The sequence below is a fragment of the Rhinoderma darwinii genome, chromosome 4 (genome assembly GCF_050947455.1).
Source record: "Rhinoderma darwinii isolate aRhiDar2 chromosome 4, aRhiDar2.hap1, whole genome shotgun sequence".
NCBI lineage: Eukaryota > Metazoa > Chordata > Amphibia > Anura > Rhinodermatidae > Rhinoderma > Rhinoderma darwinii.
In genome coordinates this window covers 166,264,912-166,292,221 of record NC_134690.1, presented here as the reverse complement: position 1 = coordinate 166,292,221, position 27,310 = coordinate 166,264,912, and the positions used below count along the sequence as shown (strand labels likewise).

Below are 27,310 nucleotides of genomic sequence, written 5' to 3'. Positions count from 1 at the left end.
AAACAACAACCCAGACCTCTGCTTTCTGGACCAACATGAATTTTGTCAGTGATTCGTCCAAAACCAAATAAGGAGAAATAATATCAGAAGTATGTGTACAGTTCTGTGTGATGATGGGAAGTAAGTAGATAGCGCCCACGTTTACCTAGAAAGAGCTCTTATTCTCAGTAGTTTGCCTCGGTATTTATAAGCCTAAAGCCCTACTGGGCTCACACGACAGGGATTCTCGTCCGTGTGACCGCCACACGGCCGCAGTTGGAACAATAGACCCCAAATGGGGCTATTCACACGTCCGATTTTTTTGACGGCCCTGTGAAAAATGGTATGTCCCATTTTTTTGACGTTCTTACGGCCGCACGGCTCCCATAGAAGTCTATGGGGCCGTATAAAGCACGGCTGTCACTCGGATCCGAGTGCATTCTGCCGCTCACTCCCTTCTCCTCACAGTGCGAAGTGCATGTGAGGAGGAGGAGGGTATTTTGTTGCTCCCTGTAGGAGCTGAATCCCTAATCCCCGGCCACAGCTTCGGCGGAAGCTGTGGCCGGTGATTCCGCTCCAGGAGAAGTCCCTGACGTCACTGTACATATATGGACAGTGACGTCAGGGACTTCTCCTGAAGCTGAATCCCTGGCGCTGAGGTCAGTGATTCCGCTCTAGGAGAAGTCCCTGACTTCACTGTCCATATATAAGGAGTGGGTCCAAAACATTGAAGGGGTGCAGATCTTTCATTTTCCGTTTATTTGTGTAAGTTCCACTCCTGGTTTTGGCTTCCAAATACTGATCATAAGACGCCTCCTGCTCATGATGCATATTTGCTGCGGAATTTTATATCCAGATTTTGTGTGCGGAAATTCCACAGCGTATTAAAGGAGCAGTGAAGTGAATGAGATTTAAACAAATCTCATCCACATGCGAAAAAAATAAATCTGCAGAAAAGACATGCGGGTTCTGAATCTGCAGCGCGTCAATTCATGTTGCGGAACGTACACGGAGACAAAGTGTAATGGAAAGACTTAAATCTCCTCTGTGTTTTGGAGCCATACCAGGATTTGTCTGAAGCAAAATACTGACCTAATACTGCCGTGTGAAAGTGGCCCTAGGTTATGTTCACATCTGCGTTGTAGGCTCTGTTAGGGGCCTCCTTTACGGATCCAATCACCATGCTGGAAAATCTAGCGCAACATGCTGCTCTATTTTTTTCCTGTAAAATGACGGATACCATGATGGAAACCCGACTGGGCGCCGTTGGTGCTCGTGATGCAACGGATCGGTCACTGCTGTTGTTTTCGTTGTGCTTCTTTGATGTAGCAGAACAACAAAAATAGCAATGCAGATGTGAACAGAGCCTTAGGCTGGTTTCACACTTCGCGGTCAAAACGCGTTTTGTGCTGCTATTTGTTTTTGTCTGGTGTAAAAATTTCTATTGGCCAAAGAAGAAGTTGAAATCCTAAATTGGTGCAGCTGGAGCGTATCGTGTGTTGAGCGACATGTTTCTGTACATTTACACACTACAGGTCTGTAATGTAATGTATGTGCTGGAACGCCTTGGTCCCTGAAATCCATGTGGACAGCATGCCTCCGCTGTATGGACTTGCCTATATTGATCTATATGTGTGTAGTGCACACGTAGATGTACTTGTAATGCAATCCTGTGCATATAGTGTCAGACCGCATGATTCCAGCTCCGAGAACAAATATTTAGGCCGAGTTCACACAGTTTTTTGCAGGCAGAAAAAATCTGCTTCAGAATTCCTTCAGGAATTTTGGAGCAGATTTTGAACTGCCAGCGTTGTTTTTTTGCCCGCGGCCATTGAATCGAATGCAAAAAACGCTGCATTAACATTCAGAATTGAGTGTCGCAGGTTTTTTCTGCCTCTGGTTGATCTCAATGGGAGGTCAGAGGCGGTAAACGCTCAAAGAAAGAGCATGCAGCTTTTTTTTTTCTGCAGGTAACCAAAAGCCACTGGGAAAAAAAAAAAATCAGGGGGGGGGCTTATTCGGTCGTTCTTTTGCCTCTTAATTCCATTTAAAAAAAACTCAGTGTGAACTGACCCTTACTACATATTCATACATAGAAACACCTTTAAAAGTGGTTCACGTAGAGAAATGGGAGCTGCCCAAATCCGTATGTATTGATCGGCCACGAGAGGCTTGCTCAGCACTGTCAGGCCGTGGGATGTGTGAATATATAGATGATATAAATAGAATCCTGCGTCTCCAGTTGTGTGAGTAATGTATGATGACTGCTCAGAGTTTCTTGTTGGGCGGTGAAGGTTCTTAATAAACCAGACTATAAAAGTGATAAGACACGGCAACCTATGACCGTATTATCTAATGGACCCCTACGTCACAGCTTAGGCCTCAGCCCTGTCGGCTCGTTACATATTGCAGTTTTCTATGGCCTATGTAAAGTACAGAACATATATGTAAGGTTTCCCACTTTCAGGGCAGGAGAAGGAATCCGAAAAATATATATGTAACCAAGTGGCCAAATGTGAGGAACTTTGTAATCTTGAACTAGCTCTAAACAAAGCTATTTGACCAATGTCCATCTGTCTCTACAGGCAGGACAGCCCTGATTCATATATCATACGATCCATAGGGCTTGAGCCCCAAATACCTGTGAATTTGCACCCGCTTGGCTCTGAAATGGTTAAATTAGAGGTTCTGTCATAGTGTACACAGTGACTACGGGGCTCCTGATACTGAAAAATCTCCTGACTAGGCCACTAGGATGTATTGGTGAATTGATGAGAAAAATAGACTGATTAATTCTCTTATTGTATTCAATGAACCATTAAAACTGGTATTTATTATAGTTATTGGGGAGAATGTCTCCTTGCATATGGCAGCTGACAGAGCAGGTACGTCAGTAGAGGGAGTCAGAGCAGTTCTGTACTGATGTGCCATAGGATCTCGCTCCGTGCACAAGGCTGTGTCGGGAGGCCACTTTTCCTCCGTTTCTAAGGTCTCTTTCTTAGGTAACCGTTATAGGCACCTTTCCTAAAAGGATTTTATTCAAGAAGCGCACCCATCATGGAGACAAAACCTGTAGAGACAAAGCTGAACTTGGGGTCCATTTACACGTTGCGTTTTTACCGTGATTTGATTTATTTTAATTTTTTTTAATGCAACGCCAATTAGTATTCCCATTTAACATAAGTCCCAAATGCATGGATAAATACCACCAATTCGAAGGAATCATGCAGGACATAGAATAATGTTCTGTTCACATCTGCGCTGGAGGTCCTGTTAGGGGCCTCCGTGGCAGATCCGGCAGGGAGTACCGGAGACCATAGTGCAGCATGCTGCGCTATTGTGTCTGGTAAAATCACAGACACCCCACTGACGGAAAGCCGACGGAATTTTGTTTCATCCCTTCCCTTTTTCCCATCCCTTGGTTGAACTTGGTGGACCTGTCTGTTTTTATAACCGTACTATGTAACTATATAACCTATTGAAGTCAATTGGTTCCGTCGGCTGCCGGCGGTGTCCACTGTGCAACGGAACAGTTTCTTCCGTTGTTCTCCTCTGACGGAGCAGCACAACAGAATGTCACAACGCAGATGCGAACGAAGCCTAACTTGCACAATAAAATCCAATATTTATTAATTCAATTTTAAAAGAATAATTTTATATGTAAAACAAATGTATAGAAAATATCATGAGACACAGACCAAAAAAATTAATGCAAAAACAAAGGTGAAGTCCCCATACACTGAAATGACCCCTAGTGTAAAAATGGATATATAAATAGAAGTAAATGGTAAGTTAGGCGTCTGGCTACAAAATGCGTGCGCCAGGGAGTCCACCTCACCCGACACGCGTTTTGCAGTGGATGCTTCGTCTAGGGGTCATTTTCACTGCCACTACATTGGAAAACACAATAAATCATGGTAAAAATGCAAGCAGTCTTTGGATCTGGTTCTAACCGTACCCAACTGCAATGTGTGAATGGACCCTAAGGCTTCTTCATGTCACCTGTGACTAAATATCTTCTTAACACGGTTGGAAATATTTGAAAAGGCCATAGATTTGACAGGAAGTTGGATAAATGGCTGCTTGTGCTCCCTAGGTTCAATGACTTTTTAGCTTCGTAAGCCGTTTTAATCTAACACGGATGATTGAATTTCAGAGGTGAAAGATGCAAAACGTGTTGAAGGCGGATGTAATGCTAGAAGTGGGTTTAATGCCTCTTTAATTTGGCTAACAAAGTAAAGATGTCAGAAGAAAGCCATGATGGATAAAATACTGGGGACTTAAAGGGGTGTTGTATAGACTATATGTTCTGAGAGGTGGTCCTGCTGCTGAGACCCCCACCAGTCTCTAGAGGGGCTGACTGGTCCACTATTCCCAGTAGACAGGTGGTAGTGGAAGCATGACCACGCTCTATTTCACTAGATTGGAAATGGATTACGTCTCTGTTGGCAACGGGATCGGCCACTGCGGTTATCGGGATTGGCGGAGCTCCTGCGTGTCTGTATAAATTTGAAATCTCACATAGAAATATTGCAATGGACTGTGACTAATGTGAGTGTTTCATAGAAAAAATAAACGTTGCCACTTTTTTGTGGCGCACAGGATTTGGCCCTGTGTGCTTTTTGTAAAGTGTGTATTTTTGGTAGTGATATGGTTTACTGGAGCGCTCATTCGAACAGGAGACATGCATGAGGAAGATCAAAGCCCTTATTGAATTTTTTTTATGAAAGATTCTTCTTAGTCCTGTGGTACATGTGAAACCTGCAAATAAAAAGTTCCGCTATATTTTGAGCTCAATGGGGTTGTACAGTTATAAGTGTCTAAAAGCCAAAGACCTTTATGCCACATCTGTAGGGTGTGCCCGATATGTCTGATAAGTATGGGGCCCACCTCTAGGACCCTTCTCTATGGGGAGAACGGGGCCTTGACCCTCATTTTGTAACACAAGTTGACCAGCGGCAGCTACTATTAGGCTGGGTTCACATGGCACGTTTTTAGCTTGCGTTTTTTTGTATTGGTTGATGAAGTCCCATTAAAAAAACATGGGAGTTTATCTACCGAAACAAAGAAACACGTGCTAAAAACGCAGCAAGAATGCACCATGTGAACCAAGCCTTAGAAGTTTTTATTAACTTCATACTGTGGGGTTTTACACCTGGTTTTCAGACCACTTCATAAAAACAAGATGGCTCTGGCGAAGGGAGGGAGTAATGCCCTGTTCCGTTTCCTTCGTTTTTGCTGGACGAAATGGCGTAGCACGCTGAACTATTTTTTTCCGGCAGAATGACGGAGATGCGACGGAATTCATTAAAGTCAATGGGTTTCATCAGGCGTCATTGGATTCTGTTATGCTACGGATCGGCACTTCCAGTATTCTCATTCTCCTCCTATGACAGAGCAGACCGATGAAACCAGGAGCGCAAATGTGAACGCAGCCTTAGTTTACATTGGAAGATTAATTTCGCTCCTCTCCAGACATTCACATGTACGATTGGCCGAGTTTTCTACTGTCTTTAATCCACTTTTATACCGCGGTCAGTGGCTCACTGTCATGATATGGGCACAGGTTTATGTTGTTGCGCATTTGTGGTCCCCCCCCCCCCCTACATTCTACTCGTGCCTTGTGTGGCTTTGTTTTCTACCTAAATCCTCCAGATAAGGGATAATTTTCGGTTAAAGGTTAGTTGCTTAGAAATCGCTGAGAAACTCTAAAAACAATCTGGTAAGTCAGCGAGATTTTAGGTCTTTTCCTGTGCAGCTCCGTTTGTTTCCTCTGTTCTTACTGATGATGATGATCAACAACGTTGTGCCAATATTCAGCAGGGATGAACACTGGAGGCTCCTGGACAATCTGAAAACCACAGTGGAAGGGCTGGTATCGGGCAACAGCCGAAATGTGTGGTCCAAGTATGGCGGACTTCAGAGACTCTGCCGAGACATGAGCAGCATTCTTCAGCATGGTCTTGTATGTGATCAGGTAATCTCGTCTTCCTTCGTTCACTGGTTTTGTTCCTGATGCTGAAAGATTCATGGGCTTAAAGTCAAATTGCTGTACTGTTTGTGATTGTAGTCTGAAGATACTATTTTATCAAGCTGGCAGGTTCTGAAATAATTTAAAGGGTAAGTAAACTTCCAGAAAACTTCTGACATTTCATAGTGACATGTCAGAAGTTTTGATCGGTGGGGGTCCGAGCACTGAGACCCCCACCGATCACTAAAACCAATTTGCAGAAGCTCTTGGGTGAGTGCTGAGCCGCTTGGTTTCTCGGAAAGCTGAGATAAGTGCACAGACTCGATAGAAAGTCTATGAGCCCGTACGCCAATTTCTTGGCTTTCCGAAACAGGCTGATCATAAACGGAGCGGCTCAGCGCTCACCCGAGCTCTTCTGCGGCTTCATTTTAGCGAAGGGTATTTACACACACGGCGTAAACGCTGCTGATTTTCCACAACGGATTCATTGTGGAATATCCGCAGCATATTACAGTAGCAGCAGTGTCAACAAATCTCGTCCCCACACAGCGGAAAAAAGCCGCTGGAAAAACGCACCTAAATTTACCTGCGGTGCCGTTCCTTCAGCCGCAGCATGTCAATTAATGCTGCAGAATCGCAGTGCTTCTGTTGCGGGTTTTCCCCAATGAATTTAATAGGGTGCTTAAACCCGCAACAAAGTAGTGTGTGTTGCGACATTTGCGGCGAATTCACAGCGTTTCCGACGCAAAAATATCAAGTAAGAAAAAAGTTATACTTGCCCTAAGTTCCCCGTTTCTCCTCCAGTCCCTCCTCCTGGAATGACGTTTCATCCCATGTGACCGCTGCAGCCAATCACAGGCTGCAGCGGACACATGGCCTGCAACCTCATTCCGGGACCACGCACAGAAGAGAGGGCGGGGGGTAAGTATGAATGTTTTTACTTTATTTTTTTCCGTTGCTGCTTTCGGCAGCAGAAATTCCGCCTGAATAAACTATTTTCAGGCAGCATTCCCTGCGGTGTTCAGGGCAGATACGCGGTGCAGCTTGACGCAACGTATCCACCCTGACCACGGTGTGTGTTCTTACCCCAAGTATAATAATCTGTTATGCCAAGGTATAGACCAAAAATGTTGTTCTTATGCAAAATGAATATTGGGCATTAATAAAAGTATGACTCCAAAATAACATAATCAGCTTTTATATTTACAGACCTTGCCTCCAGTGATGATGATGGGTATGATCAAGATCAACGATAAAGCGTCGTTTTCCTGCATTCACACTATTGTCCCGTGGATATGCCATAAATGTCTCAGATGGGAATAACCCTTTAAGACCCACTTACACGCTATTTTTTTTAGTAAACCACCAACAAATAATTGATTTGTAAGATGGTTACGCGTATGTGATTGACATTTCTATCGGTACAATCATGTAATATGCTGCCATTTTGCTGTTAATGAGTCCTATCTTTTGGAGATTTTCAGCATTCTTCTGCCAGGAGAGGGACTATTTCCTGTGTAAACGTCTAGTTGGCAACAACCGGATATATTCTGGTTGCCATATTTTGAGTCAGGAAGGAAGTCTTCCCGTAAGGCCCAGTTCACACTGCATTCAAATGCCTCAAATATCCGTCCGTTGCTTTCAATGGGAGGTAGAGGCGTTTTTGGTTTTTTTTTCCCGGCGGGTTCTGACCGCTCACTGAAAAGTGTCATGCCCTATCTTGGAGCAGTTTCCGCCTCCAAACCTCCATTGAAATCAATGGGAGGCAGATAAAAATGTACCATTCATTTGGTGTCAGAGGGAGAGACGACATGCCGCCATACACATTAGAAGGTCGGCCAGTCCTGTCAAAATTGGCGGGTTTGACCGACATGCATCTAATGTATATGGTCAGCTTTACACACAAATCTCTAAAACATGGGTCTGAAGAGAAGTAGTACTTTGTACTGGGAAAGGGGCCTAACCCCTCAGTCTTAAGTTGAATTTTTAATTCTGTTTTACGCCCTGTGCTTTGTGTACTGATGTTTCCACCTGGTAGCGAATGTATTGAGCTGACATCTGTCATTGAAAGCATCAGTCGCCAACTCCCAGCAGAATGACCTGTAGTGCCTCCCATCCTGTAGTAGCATCGCCAGCTGCTGTATGGTGTATGTCTTTGGCGGGCGCTCAATAACCAGGCAGACTTGCCATTTAAAAGTCTATGAAATCAGGGTAAAAATACTCCTATGGGAGCTATAATGGCAGAAATGCTGACTTCTATCCACCTTTCTTAGCTTTAGCTAAGAAATAGCTGACTGGAAATTTTCAGATAACTCCGAGTTATAAACTCAATCACATATTTAAGAAGACTATTGACATTTGTTAACTCCATAATTCTACTTCAGGTCTACAACAATCAGCAGGACTACTGGAATTTTGTAAAGAGCGGTCCACGACTCTTGCCTGGATCATCTCCTCAGGTGGAGCAGGTTAGATATGAACCCCGTGCTGTGACGTGTTAGTGTTCAAAGCTCCAAATGCTAGATTTCTATGGTTTTAGAACAATTATCTTTGAAAGAAATATAAAACATGTGCAGAATTATTTTTTTTATTTCATACATTGAGATTCTCCTGAATTTAAGCTGTTTCTGAATTAAACTTCCTAATATTTCCCGGCTGCTCCGCCCTTGTCCAGGGCTCTTAGATGACATGATAGCTTTCCGCATGCTGAATAGGTTGTCATATGATTTCACATTCACTGCCGATAAACCCTACACAACCTTGGTCAGAGCTCTCCCTCAAGCTTCACCTTTAGACTCATTCAGAGCTTGGCCTTAGACTTATTCACAGGTTTAATTTGACTGAATGCTCCTATAAACTAACATTGATTACAATTATAAAATGTTGACCGGTGCTTAACCGTTGTAAGCCTTATTTATTTTCTTCCTACATTTATTAAACCAACGCTTATATAACCGATCCTTGAATGTACAGCAATTCCCTTTATATATACCGGTCAGTGGAATTCCTCCCTAAATAGGGGGGTGATGGTGCCCTGACATCCCCTGCAGCCCCTGGCATCTTCAATACAATACAGGTTGACTGTGCAGAAGAGCCACCATGAGAAATTTTAATTTTTCAGCCCTCGCTCTTTCCAGTAAGTAGAGATGTTCCTACAATTTATGTATCAGGGAATCGCTGTAAATTTAGTGCCCTAGAAGAAATTATTCACTAAATATAAACTTTCACTTTAACAATCAAAACCATATCCCTGGCCTGTACAAAACTGGTATTGTTTACTAGCGGCAAATTGTGGTAACTATAAATTTTCAACTAGCCATACACATTAGATGAAAGTCAGACAACTTACTTAAAGGGGTATTCTCCTCTCAGGCATTTTTTATTACATGGCCTCAGGGAATGCGATAAATGTCTGATAGGTGCGTACTTGGCTGTTTTTTTTATAACTTCCATAGAAGTGAATGGAGAAAGCGGCGGACATGCGCAGCCACCTCTCCTTTCATTATCCGCCTGGATGTGGCAGCCTCCTCACCAGGCAGAATGGGGGACCCCCGTTCTCCAGATAGGTACAGGTCACAGAGCTGGGACCTGCACCTATCAGACATTTATTGCATATGCTGTGGATATGGCATAAATGTCTAAGATGGGAATACCCCTTTATATGTGTACGTTTATGGCTTTTTTTGGGAGGTATTTCATTTACTCATAATGTCTCTTTGCTGCTTTATGTAGTTTCTCCTACTCTGCGAGAACAGCCAGAGGAATGGTGATGGTACCAGTGAGGACAGCGGAAAGTTATGGTTACAGCATAGCCTGCAATTTCACCGTCTTTCTACACAACTCCAAGCTCTTCTTGGCAGCAGACCGTACACCAAGAAGTTCTACTCTGGTAATAAACATTCTGCACCGTGGTATGAATTTCCACTAAAGTGAAGCTGAAACTTGGAGCCACTATATTAGGGAATATAATGTTATTGCAGTGGAGAGTGAGATAAGCCTAGAGGGCTGCAGGGAATTCGAATTGTCTGTAGAATACAGATGCCTCCGGCTGGCCTAATAGGCAGTTGCTGAAGGCAGACCTGGGGGCCTTTGTTAGGCCACCGGCTGCCATGGAAACCCAACGGCACCCCGCGATTTCTTTGCGTGGGCGCAGATGGGGTGACAGAGGGAGCTCCCTCCCTCTGTCAAACACATTAGATGCCGCTGTCCCTACTGACAGCGGCGTCTAATGGGTTAAACTGCCGGAATCGGAGCGTGCTTCGATTCCGGCAGTTGAGGCAGGAGCCAGGCTGTATATAACAGCCGTGCTCCTGCCGCTGGTCGCGTGGGTACACTGGCAGTACCCACCAGAACAGAGTGACGGATATATCCGTCCTTATGCGGGAACTAACACCTGCTTGCGACGGATATATTTGTCGCTCGTCGTTAAAGGGTTAAGCTCCAAAATACGCTGAAAAATAAGTTGTGTGAACATGGCCTAAGCGGTTACAGACCATTCTCCAGGGGAGATGAAGCTTGATGGTGTAAGTGAAGCCTCGGGCATCATGAGTTTGGGCAAGAAGACAAAACCCAACGTGCAGGTTTACTTGGCAAAATCTATAGAAGGTGCATGCCCTAAAGCAAAAGTATGTTTATTCAGTTCCTTTCTTATATATTAGATAATATAATATGAGGGTATATTGACACGGCTTATGTTTGAGGAAAAAAAATACGAGGCTAATTTCAACAGAAAACAGCCGGTGTTTTTGTCGCTGATTTTCAAAGCAGCATTATTAACCCCTTCAGGACTGAGCCTGTTTTGGCCTTCAGGACGAAGCCGATTTTTCAAATCTGACATGTGTCACTTTATGTGGTAATAACTCCGGAATGCTTTTACCTATCCAAGCGATTCTGAGATTGTTTTCTCGTGACATATTGTACTTTATGTTAGTGAAAAAATGTGGTTGATAAATTCAATATTTATTTGTAAAAAACACCAAGATTTGGAGAAAATTTGCAAAAATTAGCATTTTTCTAAATTTAAATGTATCTGCTTGTAAAACAGATAGTAATACCACACAATATAGTTACTAGTTAACATTTCCCATATGTGTACTTTAGTTTGGCATCGTTTTTTGAACATTCTTTTATTTTTCTAGGACGTTACAAGGCTTAGAACTTTAGCAGCAATTTCTCATATTTTCAAGAAAATTTCAAAAGGCGATTTTTACAAGGACCAGTTCAGTTCTGAAGTGGCTTTGAGGGCCTTATATATTAGAAAGTCCCCATAAATCACCCCATTTTGAAAACTGCACCCCTCATTGTATTCAAAACAGCATTGAGAAAGTGTATTAACCCTTTAGGCGTTTCACAGGAATTAAAGCAAAGTAGAGGTGAAAGTTACAAATTTCATTATTATTTTTTTTACAAAATTCATTTGTAATACATATTTTTCTATACCACAGAAGGTTTTACCTGAGAAATGTAACTTATTATTTATTGCCCAGATTCTGCAGTTTTTAGAAATACCCCACATGTGGCCCTAGTGCGGTAATGGACTGAAACACAGGCCTCAGAAGCAAAGGAGCACCTAGTGGATTTTGGGGCCTCCTTTTTTTTTTTTTAGCATATATTTTAGGTACCATGTCAGGTTTGAAGAGGTCTTGTGGGGCCAAAACAATAAAGACCCACAAAAGTGACCTCATTTTGGAAACTACACCCCTCAGGGAATTTATCTAGGGGTATAGTTAGCATTTTTAACCCACAGTTTTTTTGCTAAATTTATTTGAATTAGTTTGTGAAGATGAAAATCTACTTTTTTTTCTGAAAAAACGTAGAAATGTTTAATTTTTTCAAGGAATAAAAGAGAAAAAACACCCCAACATATGTAAAGCAATTTCTCCTGATTATAGCAATACCCCATATGTGGTAATAAACTGCTGTTTGGACCCACAGCAGGACTCAGAAGGGAAGGAGCACCATTTGGATTTTGAAATTCTGATTTTGCTGGAATAGTTTTCAGTGCCATGTCGCGTTTGAAATGCACTGGAGGGAAAAAAATAGTGGAAACCCCCGGAAAGTGACCCCATTTTGGAAACTACACTCATCAAGGAATTTTTCTAGGGCTAAAGTTAGCATTTTGACCCCACGGTTGTTTTGCTGAATTCATTGGAATTATTCTGTAAAGGTAGCCATTTTTATTTTTTACAAGGAATAAAGGAGAAAAAGCACCCCAACATTTGTAAAACAATTTCTCCCGATTATGGAAATATGCCATATGTAGTAATAAACTTCTGTTTGGACCCACAGCAAGGCTTAGAAGGGAAGGAGCGCTATTTGGCTTTTGGAGCTCAAATTTAGCTGAAATGGTTTTTGAGTGCCATGTCGCATTTGCAAAGCCCCTGAGAGGCCAAAACAGTGGAAACCCCCCAAAAGTGGAAATTACACCACTTAAAGAATCTATCTAGGGATATAGTGGGCATTTAGACCCCACAAGTCTTTTGCAGGATTTATTAGAATTAGGCCGTGAAAATGAATATCGACATTTCTCCCACTAAAATGTTTCATTTTTTTTCAATTTCACAAAGGATAAAGGGTGAAAAAGCACCCCAACATTTGTAAAGCAATTTCTCCCGAGTACGGCAATTACCCCACATGTGGTCATAAATGGTTTTTCATTAGAAAGTAACTAACCCTATCTGGACTGATACATTTTTTTTCTTTTCCTTTTTAGTTCTTTCCTCCCCGTGTTCCAAGGGCCACAACTTTTTTATTTTTCAGTCAATAGAGCGGTATGAGGGCTTATTTATTGAGGGACGAGTGTTCGTTTTTATTGGTACCATTTTTTGGTACATACAACTTTTTGAGCACTTTTTTTATTAAATTTTTAGGTAGAGAGAAGGTGACCAAAAAAACTGATTTTGCCATTTTTAATTCTTAATTTTTCACGTGAGACGCTCCATACATCACCACCCACACTAAGACATGCTATGTCGTGGTGCGTGAAGGGGTTAATGTGCAGCGGATGGTGCAGAGTGAAAATTACAATTTTCCACTCATATGCCATTTTAGTGCACTACATGTTATTCCCAGTTTGTGCCACTGAAGACCAATACCTCATAGCGATGCCATATCTGTGGACGTAAACTGGTGTTTAGGCACGCTGCAGGGCTCAGAAGGGAGGGAGCAGCATTTGGCTTTTGGGGCGCAGATGTAGCTTGGTAGTTGTTCTGTTTGGCGTTTTGCTGGTATTTCAGTTTATAAGATGGGGGCATATGTTATCTGTGCGGGGTACATCAGGGTATAATAAGAGGGTATAATAATGGGGTAAATAAATAATAACCCGCAGATATGTGACCGGTGTCGCACTGATAAATGGCGCCCGATCTTATCTGCTTTTGGACACTGCACATTTTGCATCGCCATATTCTGGGAGCCAGAACTTTTTTTATTTTTTCACCACCGGAGCTGTGTGAGGGTTTATTCTTTGCGGGACAATCTGTAGGTTTTCATTGGTACCATTTTGGGGTACCAGAATTTTTTTTTGATCACGTGTTATTCCATTTTTTGGCAAGCAAGGTGACCAAAAAGCATAAATTCTGACAATGTTTTTATTCGTTTTTTTATGGCCTTCACCCTGGGCTATAAATGACCGTTATACTTTATTCTGCGGGTCGATACGATTACGGCGATACCAGATGTATATAATTTTTTTATGTTTTGCAGCGTTTGCGCAATAAAATCACTTTTTTATAAAATAAATAATTTTTTGTCACCATATTCTGAGAGCCATAATGTTTTTATTTTTCAGTCAAAAAAGCGCTGTAAGGGCTTTTTTTTGCGGGACGGGATGTAGTTTGTATTGGTACCATTTTGGCGTACATGCGACTTTTTGATCACTTTTTATTGTATATTTTGGGAGGGTTGGTAACCAAAAAATTGTGATGCGGGCACTGTTTTTCGTTTATTTTTTTCGCGGTGTTCACCGTGCGGGAAAAATAATATTACAGTTTTATAGTTGGGGTCGTTACAAACGCGGCGATACCAAATATGTGTACTTTTTTTTAACGTGTTAATTTTTTTCCTATAATAAAAGACTTATTATAGGAAAAAAAGCATTCTTTGTTTGTCACTTCTAACTTTGATTTTTACACTTTTTAAAAACATTTTTATTATCTTTTTTTTACTTTTTTCACTTGTCCCACTAGGGGACACTTAGACTTGCAGCTCTGATCGCTGCTGGAACACATTACACTACACACGTAGTGTAATGTGTTCTGTCATTGTGACGTAACTGTCACACTGACAGGAAGCATCGGAGGACCGGCCGGAGGCTGATCCTCCGAGGCTTCCGTACATGGCAACCCGGAGGTCATTGTCTGGCCTCTGGTTGCCATGATAAGGATCGCCAGCCCCCGCAAATACATGTGGGGGGCTGCCGATCCGCTGTAAACCTCTTCGATGTGGTGATCGCAATCGACCACCGCATCGAAGGGGTTAATTGCCGATTTCAGCGGTGACAGGCCGCTGATCGGCAACGGGGAGAGCAGGGCTGACACCCTGCACAGTTAACCGCCGCTGCGGTGTAGCGCCGCGCGGCGGTTAACTGTTAAAGCGCGGACGTAACTGCACGCCCAGGTGCGCGAAGTTACTGCTCACCTGGACGTGCATTTACGCCAAGGTGCAGGAAGGGGTTAAATATTTTGAGGCGTACTTTCAAAACGTTTTTTTTTTTTGTAGTGTCAATTGAAAATCGGCTTGTAAAACGCCTCAAGAAGTGACATGCCTTTGTTTTATGAGACTTATTTTTACGTGGCGTAATTGAATTCGGTGGCGTTTAAATACGCCTCGTCTGAACTATGCAGCGTGTTTCCCATTTTAAGCCATTTTCTGCTTTAAAAATGTTTTGTAGATTTTGGTAGAATTTTCCATATTTGTTTTGATAGCTGAAGCCCTTTTGTCTGAAAAAGTTATAGCCTTAAAACGGAAAGAAAAAAATTAAATCCATTTTGCCCATTTTCCCTATCTGGTTTAAAATAAATAAATAGTCAAGTTACGTTAACATTTTTTTTTGTTTTTCCCCAAGATTCTGCTTTCCTGCTGAGTGACACTCATGTAACCGCCATGTTTCAGTGTCTAGAAGCTGTTGAACAGAATAACCCCAGATTACTGGCACAAATTGACCCATCAGTGGTGAGTATCTATCTCTCTCTCATATCTATCTCTCTCTCTCATATCTGTATTTTACGCACTAGACCAGGGGTCTCAAACTCGGCCGGGTAAGTGGGCGGCATATAGAAAAAATGGGAAGTTGACGGGCCGCATTACTTTCAAATTTGATACAATACAAAATTATTGTTAATCAATTAGTTATTTGAACTACTATAACACTATATTACTATAATAATAATACTACATTGCTATAATAATACCGCTAGGTTTAAAATTTGAGATATTTCTCCACGTGCTTATTTCAACAATCCAGCTTTCCCGTTTAAGTGTCGCTAAATGCAGTCCGGCGGCTCAGTTAGCACACATGTCAAGATTGGGCAGCCCCTTTTTAGATGCTGCCGCAGTGCCCTCTGTGGATGCTGCCGCAGTGCCCTCTGTGGATGCTGCCGCAGTGCCCTCTGTGGATGCTGCCGCAGTGCCCTCTGTGGATGCTGCCGCAGTGCCCTCTGTGGATGCTGCCGCAGTGCCCTCTGTGGATGCTGCCGCAGTGCCCTCTGTGGATGCTGCCGCAGTGCCCTCTGTGGATGCTGCCGCAGTGCCCTCTGTGGATGCTGCCGCAGTGCCCTCTGTGGATGCTGCCGCAGTGCCCTCTGTGGATGCTGCCGCAGTGCCCTCTGTGGATGCTGCCGCAGTGCCCTCTGTGGATGCTGCCGCAGTGCCCTCTGTGGATGCTGCCGCAGTGCCCTCTGTGGATGCTGCCGCAGTGCCCTCTGTGGATCATGCAACACACCCCTAGATAAGGCCACAGTGCCCTCTGTAGATAAGGCCACAGTGCCCTCTGTAGATAAGGCCACAGTGCCCTCTGTAGATAAGGCCACAGTGCCCTCTGTAGAGGCTGCCCCAGTGATGTCAGGGGCTTGCCCAGAGCTGGAGTCCCAGGCAGAGCGCTAGTAGGCTCTTCCTGGGACTCCAGCTGTGCTCCTGACATCACTGGGACTCCTGCTCTAGGGAAGCCCCTGACATCATTGTCGATGTATGGACAGCGATGTCAGAGGCTTCCCCAGAGTCCCGGAGCAGAGCCGATAATAGCGCTCTGCCCGGGACTCTGCTCTGGGGAAGACCCTGACACACTGTCCATATATGGGCAGATATGTCAGGGAATTCCGCAGCGTCCCGGAGAAGAGCCTATACTAGCGCTCTGCCCGGGACTCCGCTATGGGGAAGACCCTGACATACTGTCCACATATGGGCAGCGATGTCAGGGAATTCCACAGAGTCCCGGAGCAGAGCCGACACCAGCGCTCTGCTCCGCTCTGGGCAAGACCTTGACACACTGTCCATATATGGGCAGCGATGTCAGGGAATTCCACAGAGTCCCGGAGCAGAGCCGACACCAGCGCTCTGCTCGGGACTCCGGCTCTGGGGAAGCCCCAGACATCGCTGTTCATATGTGGACAGCGATGTCAGGGAATTCCAGAGTCTCGGAGCAGAGCCGATACTAGCGGCTCTGTGTCCCGCGGGCCGCAGATGACAGCCCCAGGGGCCGCATGCGGGCCGTGTGCTTGAGACCCCTGCACTAGACCATAAGATGCAGCCATAAATTGTAGCATTAAAGCGGAGAATAAAAAGGTTTTGCCTTGAACTGTACATTTCCTGGGTAATATTGAGACGATAGGGTCCCAAAGTGCCCCAATACGATGACAGCCATAGTGCCTCATAACCAGGGCCGACCTTAGGGGTGTGCGACCTGTTCCTTCGCACAGGGCGCATCACTCCAGCAGGTGGAAGAGGGCGCTGCACTGGCTCCCTTCCCCTGCTTGTTTCAGAAGCTACTGGGCCCGGCGACTCATCAGTCGCCTTTCCGCCCGTGCGCTTCTTCACTCAGTGCCGTCGCTACCGCTGTAGCAGCCATAGCGGCGACACCGGGCATGAGGGTGGTGGCGCCACTAGCAGTCGCACAGCTGCTACAGCGGTAGCAATGGCACTATAGGAGAGCAGGGAAGTATCTCCCTGCTCTGCTATCTACTAGCGCCACTGTAGCTCCCTGAAGGAGCGGAATCCCTGTGTGGCTGGGGATACCGCACCTGGAGCGCTCTGCTTGATGTGTCTGTCCATATATGGACAGTGACATCAGGGGAAACTCCTGAAGCGGAATCCCTGTCCACAGCGTTGCCGACTCTGTGACCGGGGATTCCACTCCAGGAGAAGCAAATTACGTCACTGTTCATAAATGGACACAGACGAGCTTCTCCTGGAGGGGAATTCCCGGTTGCCGCGACGGCTATGCTGTGGACGGGGATTCCGCTTCAGGAGTTTCCCCTGATGTCACTGTCCATATATGGACAGAGAAATCAAGCGGAGTGCACCAGGAGCGGAATCCCCAGCCACACGGGGATTCCGCTCCTTCAGGTAGCTACAATGGCGCGATCTACAGGAAGGGGGGGGGGGGTGCGATCTACAAGGGTTCTGTGTGGCGCTACCTACAAGGGTGCTGTGTGGCGCTACCTACAAGGGTGCTGTGTGGCGCTACCTACAAGGGTGCTGTGTGGCGCTACCTACAAGGGTGCTGTGTGGCGCTACCTACAAGGGTGCTGTGTGGCGCTACCTACAAGGGTGCTGTGTGGCGCTACCTACAAGGGGGCGGTGTGGCGCTACCTACAAGGGGGCTGTGGGCTGTGTGGCGCTACGTACCATGGGGCTGTGGGCTGTGTGGCGCTACGTACCATGGGGCTGTGGGCTGTGTGGCGCTACCTACAAGGGGGCTGTGGGCTGTGTGGCGCTACCTACAAGGGGGCTGTGTGGCGCTACCTACAAGGGGAATCTGTGAGTAGTAGTGGGCTGATGGTCTTCAAGTGGTTTCTGCCTCTGACCTCCATTTGAAATTAATAGGAGGCAGAAACTACCTGTGGTGCCCTTTTGGAGCTTTTTTTTGCCTGCGTCTTTTGCATTAACTTCACCGGATTAAGTAAAAACTTAAAAAATAAAGGTCAAACAACGCTGTCAATACAAAATCTGCTTCAAAATTTCTGAAGGAATTTTGAGGCAGATTTTTTTTTCCTTTACAAAAAACGTGTGTGAACATACCCTACGAGTGTAGTGCTTTTGTTTTTAGCCTTTTTCTGTCTTTCTCAAAACAATTTTTGGTAGGGGTGCCCATAGGAAATTTTATTTTTCCCGCGCTGCCTCGAGTTCGAAAAGGTACTAGGCTACAGGATCACGCTGTCCTACGCAAGGATCCCGTCGTGGAGCAGCTCAGTTCGTCGTGGGAACGGGACCTAGGTGAGTACAATTTTTGTTTTTGTTTGGGGGCACTGTCTACAAGGGGGAGGTGGGGGATTATGGCACTGTCTACAGGGAGGCTGTATGGCAAAATCTACAGGGGGGCACTATACTGCGTGGGGGCCACTAAGCGGACATTATACTGTGCAGGGGTACTACAAGGGGCGTAATACTGTGGGCACAATTAGAGGACAAAATACTGTGTCCTTCAAGGGGTTGTAATATATTATAATATTAAATATTATTATACTGTATGGGAGCACTAAAGGGGCATTATCATTTTTTATTTTTATTTTTTTTATTTTTTTTAATGATGGCAGAAATACAAGATATTGGCAGCTATACTGCTCTCACCCTCCCCTGAACTCACCAGACATCAGAGGTGTGGAGAGGCAGGGGTTAATGTTGAATCTGCTCCTCTTGCTGCTCTGTACATAGGAGGGGGCGTGGCTAGAAGGTCCTTGCAGATCAGGACCTGCACAGATTTACTGTGCTGCGTGTACGAATGTCTGTGTTATTTGCTCACTGAACAGTGAGATGACAGAACTCTGTGTGTAACGCCTCATGCACACGACCGTTGTGCCACTCAGGCCGTCTTCGATGGCATCCGAGTGGCACCCGATAGTCTTCACGGACCCATTCGCTTAGCGGGTGAATCAAGTCCGTGAAAAATGATCCGATCCGAGTAAAGATAGGACATGTTCTATCTTACCTCGGATCACTGACGGGACTCGGCCGGCGCACGCGGTCCTATGCATGAGGCTTTAGGATGTGACTGTTCAGTGAGCAGATAACACAGAGATCTTTTACACCGCACAGGACATGCTGCTGCCATTACACTGCGCTGCAAGGACCTTCGGAGCTCAGTCTCCTGCTCCTGGCATCTGTTTGCCTTCAGGAGATAAGACGCAGCAGGAGAATACAGCACCGATTCTAAGATATAAAAGATAGATTCTAAGATATAAACTGCGTCCAAAAAATACGGTATCTGTCTATCGCTCATGTCTATCGATCATCTTTTATAATACCTGTATGTTTTATTTTTCTAGCTTGCTGGAAAAAGAGAATTCACCATTTCAGGAAAAAGTTTGAGTCTTACAGCTCTACCAGTTACTCCACTCATCCCATACACTGGAAACCCACATCAATCCATGTATAGCTCCTACAACAGCCTGCAAGTTCCAGCCAGTATGCCCAGCAATGGTATGACCTGTTCGGGTGCGGCTCTACACTGACGACATAAGGAAGGCATTAGTGGTTGTGTATATACTGTATACTGGTCTTAAAGATACCCTATACCGAGTTACTGAAAGTTAATTACAAACACCACTTGTTATATTAAATCTATAAAGGTTATGTCATGGAGATTTATCATGATTCACTTCATAATATTGTGTGGAAACTTAAAAGGCTTTGTTGCTTTTAGACTGTTTCCTTTTATACTTATGTTCTTAAAGGGGGTTTTACCATAATCAATATTTATCCCCTTTCCACAGGATTGTTGATAAATATCTGGGGGTCGAACTGCTGGGACCCGCACCGATCCCGAGAACAGGCTTACCTTGCCGTTCCTGGGAGCCCTATAGGAATGGAGCGGTTTTGCTCGTTCTCGGGTCACTGCTCCATTCATTTCTATAGGGCTGCCAAACACCATTTTTGGCAACCCCCATAGAAACAAATGTAGCGGTGGCTAAAGTGCTATCTCCATTCATTTGGGACTCAGAGGGACAGCAAGGTAAGCCCATTTTTGAGATCGGTGTGGGTCCCAGAGGTCAGACCACCACCGATCACATATTTATCACTTATCCTTTGGATTAGGGGATAAATATTGAATATGGTAAAAACCCCTTTAAGCAGTGGTGGTTTACCTACCACATAATGGGCCTTAGTTGCCGGACTTGACTTCATGAGAGGGCTGCAAAGCATTTTCAGAGTCGCACACGTTTTTGTTTTTTCTTAAGCTTGTCTTTGGCAAAATATACAGTATATACAACTGTGTAAAAAAAAAAAAAAAGCCGTGTATGTCATGACCACGGCAGAATGTGAGCAGTACCAGTTCCTCCTGCATTACAGTGAAAGCCACAGTGCCCCCGTAATTGTCAGCAACCGGCAAATTCTTTCCTCCATGCCGTGTTGCGCTTTATCTCCTTCCAGCAGGAAGTTACTAATCACCTTGATTCAGTGGTTTCTCTTAGTAAGTCCCTCCTCTTGTGCCAAAGATGCCACTACCTGCTACTGTTGGAGGAGAAGCTGTCTGATCACTCCTCTTAGTTCTTTGGTTAGGCAAAGCACTCAGTGCTACCCTGTAGAACGTACTGCCTAATATTAGGACCTGGACCACACAGCCCACTCATCAGTGTTCTTTTGTAACACCAGATTTTTTCAATAAATTTATAATTAAATTACAATGTTCCTTTTTTTTTTTTTTTTCAGGATTTCATTCCAACGTAGTAGATCAGCATAACAACATCTATAAAGAGTGTGTATCACTGCCTGTGAATGAGTCCATCCCTCCCTCCAGAGACTTGTCTCCCCATGAGCCCTTTTCTCCTGTAAGTGAAATGAGTATCAGCACTATGACCAGCCACAGTGAAGAGACTGCCAGCCCAGAAGATCCGCCGAGTGAGGCAGATGATGGTCCAGAGTACCTGGCAATAGGAAACATGAGCCGCAGAGCTTCTACTCAGAGCAGCAGTAGTTCTCATTTCTTTCCGAGCTCCCAGAAAACAGAGATTCCAGTACCAACTCCAGCGTTGCCAAGTATCACTCTGCTTGCTGTCCCTCGCCGCTCCAGCTTCTCAGAGGGCCAAATAATTAATGGATCAAGCCACATCCGAAAGAGCCACATGCGCTCACACTCTGATACCCATGTAGCCATTGGAAAAAATCAGGGTAAGTTTAGTTCTTTAAGCTTTATTAACCCTTTCAAGAGCAAGGGTCATTGATGCCCCTGTGTCCAGGTCAAATTTTCCATTTGTGATATGCACTTCTTTACACGATAATCTCTTTGGAACCGCTTTGAATATCACAACTATTTTTACTTTGTTTTTATAAGACTTATGAGACTTTCATTTTCTAGATTAGTTTAATTCAGTGTTTTACATTTTTATTATGAGCAGAAAAGTCACAAAAAATTCTAAATACTTTTTTGTAATTTTTTATATATATATAATATATATTACATGCACTGTGGAGCTCTATAACAATTAGGCCGGAGATTCCGCGGCTGGAGGGAGCTTAGGTGGCGCTATCTACAGACTGTTTTGCGCTGCACGGGGCATCGGCAGCTAGAACGTATATAGACGTATGGCAGTCGTGAAGGGGTAAACCACATTGATCTAGTCCAGTTCGCACATCGTGATATATTTATCCATTTCGGGTCTCTTGGATCTATGAAAGGAGAATCTGTAAAATATTTGTTATTGACCTCTTAGGCCCCATGCACACGAACGTTCTTTTGCGGCCGCAATTCCCCCGAAAATCCACGGCTCCATTCATTTCTATGGGGCCATGCACACGACCGTAGTTTTTACAGTCCGTGCATGGCCCGGGAGCCCCGCACCGCAGAAAGAACGGACATGTTTTATTACGGCCGTCTTCTGCGGTCCGGGCTCATTGAAAATAACGGCCGCAGCCATGTGCATGGCCCGCGATTTGCGGGCAGCTCGCGGCTGACAGTCCGCAGCCGGCCGACCCGAAAATCACGGCCGTGCACATGGCTACGGGTCGTGTGCATGAGGCCTTACTGTTGTGTTGTTTTTTGCACTGTGTAATGTATTTTCTTACTTTACCTTGGACTGCTGACACTAGGAGGTGAACGGAATATCACCAGTATAATGGAGGATCCTGTAGCAGGTTCAGCATCTATTATCACTTGAAGCACTGGTGATACGGATACAATGGTTATACAGACAAATTCCAATTGTTTGACCTATTGGCTTTTATGGATTACTGGAAATGTTGGAATTCTCCCAATAGTCCAGGAAAACCTATATTGTGACCTTCATTCTGAAAAAACATGGGAACCAAACTTTTGCAAATTTCAAATTGAAATGATTTTTGCTGGAGCGCTGGTAGTCAGACTAGATAACTTGTACTGTAGAATGTATCTTGATGCACGGCGGCACAAAACATTTTATTACTCTGCTCTCCATATCACTAGCGCTGGCGTTTTATTGCTTTGGACATGGACTACCACATAGTTTACTGTTGATATGTTAACCTCAATAATAAGTAGTATAAATTATTATCAGAAGTGACCATTTCTCCTTGGGAACTTGGATACTTTTGTTTTTAGCCCCGGCAAGGAGGGACTTTTTCAAATACACGTATAAGGTAATTTTTTTGTAACGTAACAACATTGGTTCACTTTAACGTAGAATTGTTCTTCAATGATTGTGTAGAACGGAACTACTGAAAAGGCAAATATAATGCTACTCTTGTGCCCCTTGTCTTTGTGGTCACGTGTATTACATTCCCACACAGAGATTCTCCAGCGTATATATGTTGGATATACAGTACAAATGTGGTGTGCACAAGAGCTTTACACATTAGAGGATTGTATATTCAACCATTCAATATAATTCGGAATGTAGGCTGCCTCTGGTGCAGTAGTTAAGATAACCGCCCGTGTTTGCTCATGAGCTGCAGGGAAGCCGTGGATTCACATATTAGACCCTTATTACATATATAAAAGGGGTATTCCCAAAATCCATAAATTAGCAATTACCCACAGGATAGTTGATCATTTTCTGATCGCTGGGGGTCCCACTGCTTGACAGCAGTGAAGAGGAGGTTGAATGGAGCAGCAGTCGATCATGCGTGCTGGTGCTCCGTTCATTGTCTATGGGAATGATGAAAACAGCCGAGTACCAAGCTCGGCTGTTTCTGTCATTCTTATAGACCGCGAATGGAGCGGTGGAGGCATGCTGGACCGCCGCTACATTCAAGCTCCTCCTCACTGCTGAGAGTGCAGTGAGGAGGATCTGGGGGCTTGTGGCCCCCGTTCTCATGATCGGTGGGGCCCCCAGCTATCAGACTATTGCCTATCCTGTGGATTAGTCATTTTAGGATTTTGGGAAAACCCTTTTAAGGAATTACCGCATATATTAATGTAGACTCATAAGTGAAGTAGTTCATGTAAAAGCCGGGTTTTTATTGCGGAATAAACCGTTACAATGTGATAAATCTAGCAGCACTGGAGCCGTTCTCTTTGATAGTAGGGTTGATGACTAGATTGCAGGAGACACATAAACTAACATCGGGTGCTCTGTTTAATCATTGTATCATAGAAAGCAATGTACAAACCATTTTGGACCAGTGCTTTTGCTTTCATCACCCTTGTATTTGTTTTGCATGCGTTGTTACAGTAAATGCTTTACTCCTGTAGATTCCCTATTTGTATTGTTCGGTTGTATCTCTAAGTATAATATAAAGTTGTTTAGTTTTATTTGCATCAGACCTTTTCATTTGGTTTTATTTTCAAGCACTGACGTGATTTATATTTAGATTTCCTCCATAAGAATGCTCTTCTCATCACTCCTCATCTTATTTAGTCGGCCGTTCTTTTTTTTAATTTGGTTTTATTAGCTATGTTCATGTGCAATATGGTGTGATAAAATGCATTATATATCTCCGGTACCTAACACCCCCCCCCCCCCTCTTTCACTATAGAATCCCATGGAGATATTTCCAGGAGAAACAATAATACATTTCATGGAAGAACTAATGCTCCCAACTCCCTTTCTATAGAATATGGTAAGTAGTTTGGTTTTCTGGCAAGAACTTTTTTTTTTTAAACTAGTGGTTAACTCATTGATCTCTGGTTTTCTGAATATGCTTTTCTAGTTTTAAGATTGCATTGGTCATGCTCTACTTTCGGAGGAATCACATTGAGGTAGTCCATCTATCCATCCTAATGCAGTTAAACGTTTCCTATTGTAGTTACTCAGGTGAATAATAATGTTTGGTAAGCGGTGGGTTGAATACATTTTAGCAGCGGCCTTGCAATAAAGAACGAGGCCCATGGGTGACAAGACCAGAACTCCTCGCTCACATGATAGCCTGTATGCATATGGCGGCCAAGGAGCAGATAACTGATACATTCTTGTGTTTTTATTATCTCTGGGATGTTAGTGGTTGTACTGGAATCAAAACGTATCACCTTACCCGCAGGATAGGTGATAATTGTCTGATAACTGGGACACTCCACCGATACCGAGAACGGGTGTCCCGAACCTCCTATTTTTCCTGCTTGACCGCAGTGAGGAGGACACGGAATGGAGCGGCGATCGGGAATGACGGAAAGTGCAGAGTACAGCGCTCAGCTGTTCCTGCCATTCTTGTAGATCTTTGAATGGAGCAGTGGGCATATGCTTGAGCTACGTTCAAGTTCCTCCTCACTACAGGGGGGGTACGGTGAGGAGGTTTTAGTTCAGGACCCCCGTTTCCAAAAACGGTGGGTGGTCCTAGGGATCAAAAAGTAATTTTTGATTCTGGGAATAATCCTTTAAACAATTTGTACTACTGAGGTTTCTGATGCACCTCAAAAACCTATAAACCCTGCACTGCATCTGAAATGGGTTTTGCGGGATATAACATTGATGGTCTATCTTTAGGATAGCTGATCGGTGCAGGATGTTACCCCCAGGATCAGTAAAAAGAGAGAGCCGCGGCACTCAGTGGACAGCAGTGTTAACACCGCATCGTCCATGTCCATACAGGTTTGTCTGGTATTACTGCAGCTGAGACCCATATCCATGAATAAGGGTAGGTTGTAGTACCTGATACAGACGCATGGACGAGAGCAGCCCTGTGTCTCGTACTGCAGTGAAAGGACCATGGTGCTCCATTGAGTATTGTGCTCCTGGCTTTCTGGAGACCTTAGGGCAGCGTGGGTAGGGCTCCCACCGATCACTCATTGATGAATGGGCTATCAATGCTATATCCTGTGAAAAAAACTTTTGGCTTCTGCAGACCTGTTGCTTCATCCCTTTTTTTTTTTTTTTTCTACATTCTCAACTTCTTGCATTCTCCTCCTTTTTTTTAGCCGTCTATCTCTACACATTTCTTATCCTCTTTTCTTCACTAGCGGCTTACATTATTTTCACTTGTGGCTCTCCAGACCATCACAACAGTGAATTTGTATTACATCCCTTTTTTCTTGGTTTTACAGACTGCTCCCAGTACTTTAACGCCACAGATGGAATATTTAGAAGGCCTTCAGAGGGCCAGTCGTTGATCAGTTATCTTTCTGAGCAGGATTTTGGGAGCTGTGCTGACTTAGAGAAGGTACGGAGGAAACATTTGTCCATGTTGTTTTTCCTCTCTTAAAAATCCCGTTGCGTCACTGATGTTGTAGGTTTTGCTTATTCATTTTGAATAGCCTGTCCTCTATCTTATCCAAGCTGTTCTCTTGGTGCAGGAGAATGCTCACTTCAGCATTTCAGAGTCTCTGATCGCAGCTATTGAGCTCATGAAATGTAACCTGAGGAGCCGTGAGCTTCAGGAGGAGGAAGAAGACAGTGATCGCGAGATCCGGGAACTAAAGCAAAAGATCCGTCTACGCCGACAACAGATCCGGACTCTTAAGACGCCCAGTAACGATGAGCAATCGAGCAGTAAGCAATCTTAAATATTGCAGCAAGAAAATTATTTGTTGTATTAAAAAAAAAAAAGTCTATACTCTTCTGTAGTAAAAAATGTTTGACAATGAAAATCGAATAATTTTTAGATCGGAGGGAGAGTGTTGATTTCTGTCTAGCTGTACGTGATGCTGATCCTGCTATTACTAGAGCCATAGCGAAGATGCCGTGGCTGGTGATTTTATTGTACAGACAAGAAATGTTCTGATATTTTTAAGGCTTTCCTTACGGTTTTCTCTTACAGGTTTTGGTGTGACGGACAGCAGTTCCCAAATAAGTTCACACGACTCAACGCGTCTGTCTGACACTGGCTCTGTAGAGGAGGTGGATCAATGTGAAATCAAAGGTACTTTATTTGTACCATGTACAGCAGTATTACAGAACTCATCAGTACTAGCGGGATTCTAGCGTCTCCATACATAGGGAATAGTTTTTATAAATGGACACGTTCCAATCACCTATAGTTTTATATTTTTATTAAACCTATACTCATGAAACTTGTGGACCTATGTAAGATCGAGCTTGCCATGTCATTGACCCAGTGACGCCATGTATAATGGTGTAGTCGTCCATGGAAATGCTTCTGCCATACTGTGAACTACATGAATAATTTTTTTTCTTATAGAGATAAGGCCATAATTTAAGCAAACACTGATTTTAAAGGGGTTGGTCACTTATCAAATTCATTTTATTTTTTGTAATTTTTTTTGTACTACTAAAAGTTACCACGTTTTTCAATATCATTTCTGTATAAATTCCTCGCGGTTTTAGTAAGAACCTTCATTGTTTACTTCCTGTGGTCTTAGAATCACATGACTATGGACTGAATTGTATCCACTGGAAGTAATAATGAATGTTCCTACTGAAAAATAACAAGCCGAGATCTTGAAAACTGTGAGGAGTTCATACAGAAAGTATATCGGAAAATTGTATAACTTTTAATTATACAAAAAAACAACATTAATTTGCTGAAAGTGAACAACCCCTTTAAGCAGGTAGAACAAACCTGATTTCTTCTCAACTGGATGGCTGGGTAATTGTGTTTTTTTTGGGATTCTAGTTTTGGCTTTTCCAAGCGGAGTTCGGATCAATCTCCTGACAAAAGCTAAAATACCATTTCTACCTACCAACAGTATATTAGAGCAGGGATAAAATAAAATAAAAAGGTTCCTTTAAGATGAGCATTAAAGGAGTTAATTATGTTACTAAACTAGGGAATGCTGCAGCCAGAGAGAGACCTGTGCAGCATATGATCACTTCTGTAGAAACAACAACTAGGGGGCGCCTG

General features: G+C 43.9%; 1 protein-coding gene across 5 annotated transcripts in view; it reads left to right on the top strand.

Moving 5' to 3' along the window:
• RUBCN (rubicon autophagy regulator) overlaps positions 1 to 27,310 on the top strand; it is a 42,461-nt gene that overhangs the window by 3,097 nt on the left and 12,054 nt on the right. Inside the window, exons 2-12 of one of the 5 annotated variants that reach the window (XM_075861817.1) lie at positions 5,803 to 5,956; positions 8,335 to 8,418; positions 9,683 to 9,839; positions 15,015 to 15,121; positions 19,429 to 19,582; positions 20,813 to 21,271; positions 22,190 to 22,234; positions 24,053 to 24,136; positions 25,554 to 25,669; positions 25,803 to 25,998; positions 26,267 to 26,368. In XM_075861817.1, the coding sequence (XP_075717932.1) occupies positions 5,803 to 5,956; positions 8,335 to 8,418; positions 9,683 to 9,839; positions 15,015 to 15,121; positions 19,429 to 19,582; positions 20,813 to 21,271; positions 22,190 to 22,234; positions 24,053 to 24,136; positions 25,554 to 25,669; positions 25,803 to 25,998; positions 26,267 to 26,368 (1,658 nt within the window). Of the gene's footprint in view, positions 1 to 5,799; positions 5,957 to 8,334; positions 8,419 to 9,682; positions 9,840 to 10,095; positions 10,576 to 15,014; positions 15,122 to 19,428; positions 19,583 to 20,812; positions 21,272 to 22,189; positions 22,235 to 24,052; positions 24,137 to 25,553; positions 25,670 to 25,802; positions 25,999 to 26,266; positions 26,369 to 27,310 lie in introns of those variants that run through there. The other 4 variants (XM_075861816.1, XM_075861819.1, XM_075861818.1 and 1 more) reach the window with 4 other exon arrangements.